This window comes from Octopus bimaculoides, chromosome 5 (assembly GCF_046866305.1).
Source record: "Octopus bimaculoides isolate indiv1 chromosome 5, ASM4686630v1, whole genome shotgun sequence".
In the NCBI taxonomy this organism is placed as follows: Eukaryota; Metazoa; Mollusca; class Cephalopoda; order Octopoda; family Octopodidae; genus Octopus; species Octopus bimaculoides.
The window spans coordinates 110,559,694-110,569,186 of record NC_142932.1 but is presented as its reverse complement, the minus strand read 5'-3'; the positions used below and the strand labels follow the sequence as shown (position 1 = coordinate 110,569,186).

The 9,493-nt window shown below is 34.5% G+C and overlaps 1 protein-coding gene across 5 annotated transcripts in view; it reads right to left on the bottom strand.

The window, feature by feature from the left end:
- Positions 1-357: 357 nt before the first annotated feature.
- The window catches only part of LOC106874500 (glycerophosphodiester phosphodiesterase 2), a 71,998-nt gene continuing 62,862 nt past the window's right edge, over positions 358-9,493 (bottom strand). For all 5 annotated transcript variants that reach the window (XM_089352931.1, XM_089352927.1, XM_089352930.1 and 2 more), the window contains 4 exons: positions 9,050-9,198; positions 6,845-6,992; positions 3,439-3,521; positions 358-1,083 (listed from right to left, as the gene is read on the bottom strand). In XM_089352931.1, coding sequence (XP_089209057.1) covers positions 831-1,083; positions 3,439-3,521; positions 6,845-6,992; positions 9,050-9,198 — 633 coding nt within the window. In that variant the 3' untranslated portion in view covers positions 358-830. The remainder of the gene's footprint in view (positions 1,084-3,438; positions 3,522-6,844; positions 6,993-9,049; positions 9,199-9,493) is intronic.

The following is a 9,493-nucleotide window of genomic DNA, read 5'->3' as shown; positions in this document are numbered from 1 at the left end:
TTTATTCCATTCGTATTAACATTTCAGGGGCAACTTAATTCATAGTTTCATTCAAAATACAAAAGTAAAAGAATTATTCTTGAGAAATTCACAGTATTCTCAAACAATTTAAAAAGGATCTATTTTTTCACTAAGTAGTATGCCTTTCATATTTCAATCAATGATGTCCTCATTTACAAGTTAAACATTTAAAGGAGAGAACCAGTAAGATAAATAAAATTTCTGATCATTTATCTCTCATCTGGCATGACATTGGAAGCTAAAACTGGAAAACAGTTTTGGATAAATTTCAGCACATTGCAAGGGCAGCAAAAAAAGCAAAGGAAAAAAAATGAAAGAAAGAAAGAAAAAAGTATGAAACATGCATAAGGCATTTATTGAGTGGTGAACTTATACCATCACCTGGTTTAACACCCCCACCTGGTCCTTGGGTGCTTTTAACAGAATCAGTTCTGTTGCGAGCTTTGAAACCAGGTCTCTAATCTGAGGATAATATCCTCACTTCCTCCCATCAATCTTAGAGGCCCTGAGAAAGGCCATGGGCACTGCTCTTTGTCCTTTGACTAAGCCATTAAAAAAAAGGAGATATCTTACATATTTACAGAATAAAACACATTAACATAGAGCCAAAGATTGATTTCTGAGATATTAAAAAAAATAAATAAAAGTGCCAAAATCCCATCACAAAGAGTCGTTTATAAAATATATATATATTTTCTTTTTTTTTTTATAATTTCCATATTTTTCTGGAATGAAGTATAACAAATGGAATTTGGTTTGGAATTCTATGAATCTTTTGAATTGTCTCAATGTTTTCAGTAAACTTGTATCTACTGGGGAACACTGATGACAATAGTATTGGCAGCTGTATTCATGTAATGAGGGGTTGGAGAATCAATATGGTCATTAGAAACACCTTCTGTTGTTTCCAGAACGTCTTCTTCGAGTTGGTCGGCAGTAAATAATAGTTTTTCTTTCATAGTTCTTGAATTAGAATGATACTGGTCTGTAAGGGTAGTCATTGACTGTTGAGAATGTAATGAAATTGTCTCTGGAGTGAAGTGTGCTCTCAATAACCGGACCCTGCAAAGATTGAAGTTTTCAAGTAAGTGACCATTTGATAAACATTGCAATAATTTTCCATTACATGTGAAACTTTACATGCAAAGAAAGAAACCAGGCAACACAAACTTTACAGATACAGTCTGTAAGTGAAACAGTAAAAATATACAAGACTTCCTTAAAGTTCAATATGTAACAATTACCATTGTTGTTATCCAAACTCTAACCAGGGAGCTTTTGTTTTTTGCTAGAAACCAGCTCCTTCATTCTAGAAAGAATACTAATGAATAAAAAAGAAAACCAACATAAATCATCATCATCATCGTTTAATGTTCGTTTTCCATGCTGGCATGGGTTGGACGGTTTGACTGAGGTCTGGAGAGCCAGTGGCTGCACCAGGCTCCAATCTGATCTGGCAATGTTTCTACAGCTGGATGCCCTTCCTAATGCCAACCACGCCAAAAGTGTAGTGGGTGCTTTTTACGTGTCAATCAGGGAGTGCTGAAACGGTCCAAGCTTTGGGTAAAAGAAAATACAAGAGGATAAGTTAATTATGATCTTATTTAACATATTCCTCTCTCATACACTTATTTTTTTTTTCTTAGAGATTCATACACTTATTGCAGGGTTCTTCCAGTTTTTCTAAGCCCTGTAAAAGGAATTGGAAATTTGGGCCTCCAGCCAGGCCTTTTGTGATACCCTTAAAGCCAGGAACTTTTTAGCATTGCCTTGTATATAAATACACACACACATCTTGATAATACTAGGGATGTCTGTGTGTAACTGAAATATCTCAGAAATAGTATATTTTTATCTTATTTTTTTTTTACATATTTATTTACATACTTATTTTCATACTTACCTTCGGCAGTGCAGTACAAATTTTTGTGACATTTGGACCTCTATTTAAATGATTAAACACAATTTTTGTTATTTCTTGAAAAAAATACATGGCTTCTGTGATGTCAGCACACATACACACATATAATGAATGTCACGGTGTGTCAGTCAACACAAACATATGTCCACTATCTGTGACATATACACACACATAGTCTTCACACTCTCTAAGAAAAAACAAACGTTGACTTTTTGACATGCACAATATTTTCATCATTTAGAAATAATTTTAACTGAATGTGATTTCATCATCCGGAGTTTGTTAATTTCCGTAAAAACCTTTTATTTATTTACTTTTGTTTTGAAATAAAAGACAGGAGAAAGTGAAAGATGTATGTGCGTGTATATGAAATGGAGGTGTGTGTGTGAAAAAGAGAGAGAGAGAGAGGAAGAAAGAGAGAGCGAGAGAAAAGGGGTGTGTTGTCATGTGTATGTACGTACATCAATACATATGCATACATCTTTTTTGTATGTACATGTACATATGTGTGTGTGTGTGTGTGTGTGAGAGAGAGAGACAGAGAGACTGAGTAAGTGAACGTGTGTGTTCTCATGTATGTGTGACACTCTCTTTCTCACACACACACACGTCAATTTCAAATACACATTCACACATCTTTCACTTCCTCCTCTCTTTCACTTTAAAACAAAAGTAACAGGTGATTTTCAGGATAAAAATTGTTAAAAAAGCTTCTACCCGTGTAAATTAATTACTATTACTTGGATAGTTCCAATTAAATAAGGCCAGAAGTTAGGTTAAATATATGTACATGCATAAGTACCATGACTTCCCATTCTACAAAATGGCAAACAATTCCATGAATACTCTATCAGGCAATGCTGAGTAGTAAGTCTAGTTAGTATATATATATATATATATATATATATATATATATATATATATATATATATATATATATATATATATACTATATGTATGTATGTATGTATATATATGTACACACACACACACACACACACACACACACACACACACACACACACGCACACACACACACACACACACATTCATACATACATACCTCCAGCTGTAGAAATCTAGCTAAATTAGACTGGGAACTGGTGCAGCTCTGCAGCTTGCCAGTTCTGGTCAAACCATCCAACTCATGCCAGCAAGGAAAACAGACGTTAAAGGATGATGATGATGATGATGATGATGATGATGATGATGATGATGGTACACACACGTATATGCACACACACATACATGCATATATATACACACACATACATATGTATATACACACACATACATATGTATATACACACATATACATACAAGTTGAATTATACAAAACAAGACAGGCTTGATAATGAGAGATGAATATAAAATTTACCAGTGAAACTAAATACATGATAAATGGGTCCAAATTAAGGTATTTGGATAATCAGGAACATTGATATTTCAAAGACACTTCAACTGGTCTCACCAAAATATTTAATACACTGACTTACCATTGTACTATAAGTATGGTGATGATGATGATAGCAGATATTATATCAACTGAAACCCATGTCATAAGATATGTTTCTGGAGTCTGGAAGATAACATAAAAGAAAATTGAATATTTGGACTGCTACTATTATTAGTATTACTTAGGCAATGAGCAAGCAAATATGTTAGCATGTCAAACAAAATGTCTAGCAGCATCTCTTCTAGCTCTCTATGTTTAGCACGTTGGACAAAATACTTAGCGACATTTCGTCTGCCTTTATGTTCTGAGTGCAAATTCTGCTGAGATCAACGTTGCCTTTCACCCTTTTGGAGTTGATAAAATAAGTAGCAATTGAGCAGTGGAGTTTGATATAATCAACTTACCCTTTTCCCTGAACGTGCTGGCCTTGTGCCAAAATTGGAAACCATTATTATTATTATTATTATTATTATTATTATTATTATTATTATTATTATTATTATTATTATTATTATTATCATTTTTATTATTATTTATAATTATTATTATAAGGCAGTGAGCTGGCAGAATCGTTAGCACGCCAGGCAAAATTCTTACCCGTATTTCATCTGCTACTACATTTTGAGTTCAAATTCTGCTGAGGTCGACTTTTCCTTCCATCCTTTTGGGGTCGATTAAATAAGTACCAGTTATGTACTGGTGTTGATGTAATCAACTTCCCCCAAATTTGAGGCCTTGTGTTTCCAGTAGAAGGGATTATTATTATTATTATTCAGTAGTTTTATTTTTACAACTTGCTTTCGCTACACTACTGGGCGCAGCTCTGTGTGCCTTGGGTATGTGCTGTGGTTTGCTGTGATACTCTTATGGTTACTGTATTGAAAATGTTTTACATAGGATGTGTGCAGTGCCTAGTAATGCTATTTTCTGTATGTCATATATATTTGTTAGTCCTGGTGTTTTTGTTATGTATTTGTCTGAATATTTTTTTTATCATACCTAATGTGCCCACTATGATAGGAATTGTTTCTGTTTTTAGACTCCACATTCGAGTTACCTCTATTTCCAGGTCTTTATATTTTGAATGTTTCTCCATTTCCTTTAGAGAAACGTTGTCATCTGTTGGTATTGATACATCAATTAGAAAGCATTTTTTTCCTTCATGATCTCTGATAACTATATCTAGCTATTTGGCCTTAATTTCTCTACCTGCGTGTATTGGCATATCCCATAGTATAGTTGCTTTCTCGTTTTCTGTGACCTTTTCTGGCGTGTGCTTATACCATCTTTTTTCTGTTGTTATTCCATAATGTTAGCATAGCTTCCAGTGTATGTAGGTCCCAACTCTGTCGTGTCTGCGAATATATTCCTTCTTAGCCAGGACTGGGCAGCTAGAGACAATACGATTTATTGTTTCTTGTCCATCTCCACATATTCTGCAGTTACTTGTTATGTTTCTTTTCATTATATGTTTTTGGTAATTTCTGGTGGGGAGGCTTTAGACTTGTGCTGCAATTAAAAATCCTTCAGTCTCTGCTTTGTGTCCTGAGCCTCTTGGCCATTGCTGGGATTTTGCTTTGTTTATTTCTTTTGCATTTAGTTTAATCCAGTATTTGCCATGAAGGGGCTTTTCTTGCCATCGTTTTATCATGGTCCATTGCTGTTCTAGTTTTAGTTTGGATTTCATTTGTTTTACAGTTTTTGTTGTTTCTTCTTCTTCTTCATAGTTGTTAGGTAGTATAACTTCTTGTTTGTATTTGTCAGCTTCCTTAAAGACTGAAAACAGTTTTTGTTTTGTTCGTTTTTTGTGGCTATTTGTATTGGTTTTCCTTGCTTCTGAAGTAGGTATTTTTGAAGTCCTATGGTGGTTTATTTTGTAATAGTTTTCTAGCTGTATAAGGCCTCTACCACCTTCTATACGTAGTATATAGAACCTTTCAATGTCAGATTTGGGGTGGTGCATCTTTAATCCTGTCATTATTTTTCTTGTTTTCCTGTCTATTTTGGTTAGTTCATTTGGTGTCCAGTTAAGGATATTGTAGCTGTAACTTATAACTGGGATGGCTAGAGTGTTGATACCTATTATCTTGTTTTTCACATTGAGCTCTGTTTTTAGTATTAAATGTAACTCGTCTATAGTATTATTTTTATATTTTCTCTTTCATTTGTGTGTGATGTAGCGTATCTAGTTCATTGATTCCTAAATATTCGTATGTTTGGCTTTGGTCTAATTCTCTTATTTCATTTGTTTTATCTAGTGTGATGTTGCTACTCTTAACTAGTTTTCCTCTTTTCAAGGTTACTTTGGCACATTTTTCTAAGCCAAATTTCATATTTATTTCTTTGCTAAATCCATGTACTGTTTGTAGAAGTGTTTCCAGCTGTTTATCATTTGTAGCGTATAGTTTTAGGTCATCCATATGTAAGAGGTGGCTGATTGTTTTGACATAACATTTGTATCTGCATCATTTATTGCTATTACTATTCATTATTACTATTATCATTATTATTATTATCATTATTATTATTATTATTATTATTGAGTGAGAGAGAGCAGTGCATGCCATCAAAGTGACACTGAGGTAAAATATACGAAGCCCATTATACCCATCATGACTACCCGTTTGATAAGGGTGCACCAGGCACATGCATCACAACCATATGTGTGCGACATGGTGATCTCATATCAAGATAATCAGCACATGACCTCGCAGGTGGGGCCCAGTTAGAATTTTCTTCAGGTCGAGTAGCCCATCCTGCTCAAAAGGTCCCTGAATAAGGTTTGTTTAAGGATGTTGAGCAAAACACTCATGTTTCCAAAGGTGAATTATTCAAACCCCAAAGAATTCCTCTCAGCACATGGCTATGATGCTCCCCCACTACTTCTGCTCATGATCAGAGATGCACATATTGTCAGCCACTAAGGGACATGCTCAACTGGTTAAGGTCAAACAACTGACAAGCAAATCTGTGGTATTCAGCAGAATATTTGCTGTAGCCCATCTTTTATACCAAGACAAAAAAAATGTACATGATAACACTTCCAATCAATTAAGATCAGAAGCCATGAGAGCCACTGTCTGGTACTGCATCTGGGCATTTATTATTATTATTTATGATTATTATTATTATTATTATGATTATTATGATTATTATTATTATTATTATTATTATTATTATCATCATCATCATCATCATCATCATCATTATTATTATTATTATTATTATTATTATCAGTTGTTGGTGACAGCAGCAGTAGCAGCATGATCATCAACATCATCATCACCAAAGATACTTATTTTTCTTCATTGAAAGAAATTAAATTACCGAAAATTTTAATGCATATTAGAGTGAGAAGCAAATTCCTAAGAGATTTCAAACTAAATGCAAAACATAAAATTAGACACAAAATTTCAGAAGCTTCAAAAGAATTGGTTTAAACTTACCAAATGCCATAATGGTTTTTCAATTTTATTGAGGATGTGACATCTATCTGTGGCTACAGTTTGCACACCCAGACACCAATACAGGGAAAACAGCCAGTATGTATTAACCAAGTAGACATTAATAGTGACGTTGGATTCAATATATTCTCTGAAAACAATAAAAATGAAAGTGAATAGTCACCAGTTAGAGAAGTCTAAATATGATTTAACTCTATAAATTTATACCATAGTGGGTCCTACAATCAACATTAACTGGCTAACAAAGGTAAATAGCCAAACTTAACTCTTCCAGGTGCAGGCATGGTAAGAAGTTTGCTTCCCAGCCACATGGTTCCAGGTTCAGTCCCACTTGGACAAGTATCTTCTACTGTAGCCTTGGACTGACCGAAGCTTTGTGAGTGGATTTACTAGACAGAATCTGAAAGACGCTAGTCATATATATAAGTGTGTGTGTGTGTGTGTGTGTGTGTGTGTGTGTGTGTGTGTGTGTGCGCGTGTGTGCGTGTGTGTGCGTCTGTGTGTGTGTGTGTGTGTGTGTGTGTGTGTGTGTGTGTGTGTGTGTGTGTGTGTGTCTGTCCGTTTGTTTGTCTGTCTTTGTACCCTACCAACACTTGACAACTGATATTGGTGTGTTTATGCTCATGTAACTTAGTCATTTGACAAAGGGACTAATAGAATAAGTGCCAGGCTTTAAAAAAAAACAAAAAAACTAAGCAGTGGGGTTGATTCACTTGACTAAAATTCTTCAAGGTGGTACCCCAGCATGACCACAGTCTAATGACTGAAACAAATAAAAGATAAAAGATGAATCCCTGAATTGAGAGAACTGGTATTAACCCTTTTGGTAACAACCCACCAGGGATTACCACCAGTTCTATCATACATACTTCATGTTTAACTCTTTAGCATTCAGATTCAAATGTATTCAGATTTCAAATGTAATACTTATTTATTCAGATTGTTTTCAATTAGTTATGCATTATCTCATACTTTTGAAATTTTGATGATGTGATTGTTTATTTTTTGAATGACATTACAGGGTAGACGTGAAAGACTAGTTTTGGCCAGTTTGAACATAAAACAGGTAGAATATTTGTGTCAAATATGGTTGGTTCAAATGTTAAAGAGTTGATGTGATCTAAATCTATAGATTCCTTCAAATTGTTCTGTTAATTTATGTTCCAAACACCAGCTTAATAATGACAAAATTATTTTACTAAATTCTTCATTATTTCAAAATTAATTGAAAAAATGGCAGTGTATTTTGGCCTAAATACAGTAACAAGTGAGTTAACCATTCCATTGGTAGATCAGTTTAAATGATTAATTATCTTTACTAGAAATCTGTAGAAAGAGTAGACCCAAAAAGATATGGGATGAAGTGGCAAGAAAGGATCTTCACATGCTGGGCCTCAATGAGGAGATGACAAGGGACCAAGACTTGTGGCGATTCACTGTACTTCAGAAAACATGTCAAGCTATGTAAAATCTCAGCCGTCCTTACATATAGGGATGTCCTTTATGGCCATACCCACTCTCCCTCTCTCAGCCAAAAAGTCTTTGACTTGAGGTGCCAGTATCATGTAAAATGCACTCATGCTGGTGCCACATAAAATGCGCTCATGCTTGTTCCATGTAGGAAGCACTCAGCACACTCTGTAAAGTGGTTGGTGTTAGGAAGGGCATCCAGCCATAGAAACCATGCCAAAACAGACAACTGGAGCCTGGACAACTCTCTGGCTGGTCAGCTCCTGTCAAGCCATCCAACCCATACCAGTATGGAAAACTGATGTTAAACGATGATGATAATTACTATAAACTACTGACTACCAGTAACATATCAAGCTATCAATAACATGTCAAGCTATCAATAACATGTCAAGCTATCAATAACATGTCAAGCTTGTTAACTTGGTCAGCTGTGATTCTCAACAGTGTAAATAACAGGTAAATACCAGAATCAAATTGGTAAAGAATTCAAAGTATATACAATGTAGACATTAACTGCATCAGCATTTTTAATGTTTGTTTGAATGTTCAGGGTAAATTAACTTAAATTGTAAATTCAAAGAGTATGAACAAGAAAATGAAATTTGAGAAGGAAAAAAAAAGAAAAAAACAAGAATAACTGAGTAATAAATATGTATAGAGAAAAAGAATAAAGATAAATTGACAATGCTATGAAATAATAACATTAAAACTTACAGGATTTCATCTTCACTAAGTGTATCGTATCTAGCATTGAAATTAAAGACATCCATTTTTACGAGATATTTAGCTGGTACATAAAATCTCCAGGTTTGTGTAAATCTCCTGGTATAGTCTAAATCTGAGAATCCGGTAAACCACCAAATCTATAAAAAGTGGAACAGAGGACAAAAGATTGTTCATAAAATTAATTGGAATTATATTAGTTTCAAATTTTGGCACAAGGCCAGCAATTTCAGGGGAAGTGGGTAAGTCGATTACATAGACCTCAGCACTCAAGTGGTACTTATTTTATCAATCTCGAAAGGATGAAAGGCAAAGTCGACCTCGGCAGAATTTGAACGTAAAGACGGACAAAATGGTGCTAAGCATTTTGCCCGGCATGCAAACGATTCTGCCAACTTACCACCTTAAATTGGGATTATATTAACTACATATTGA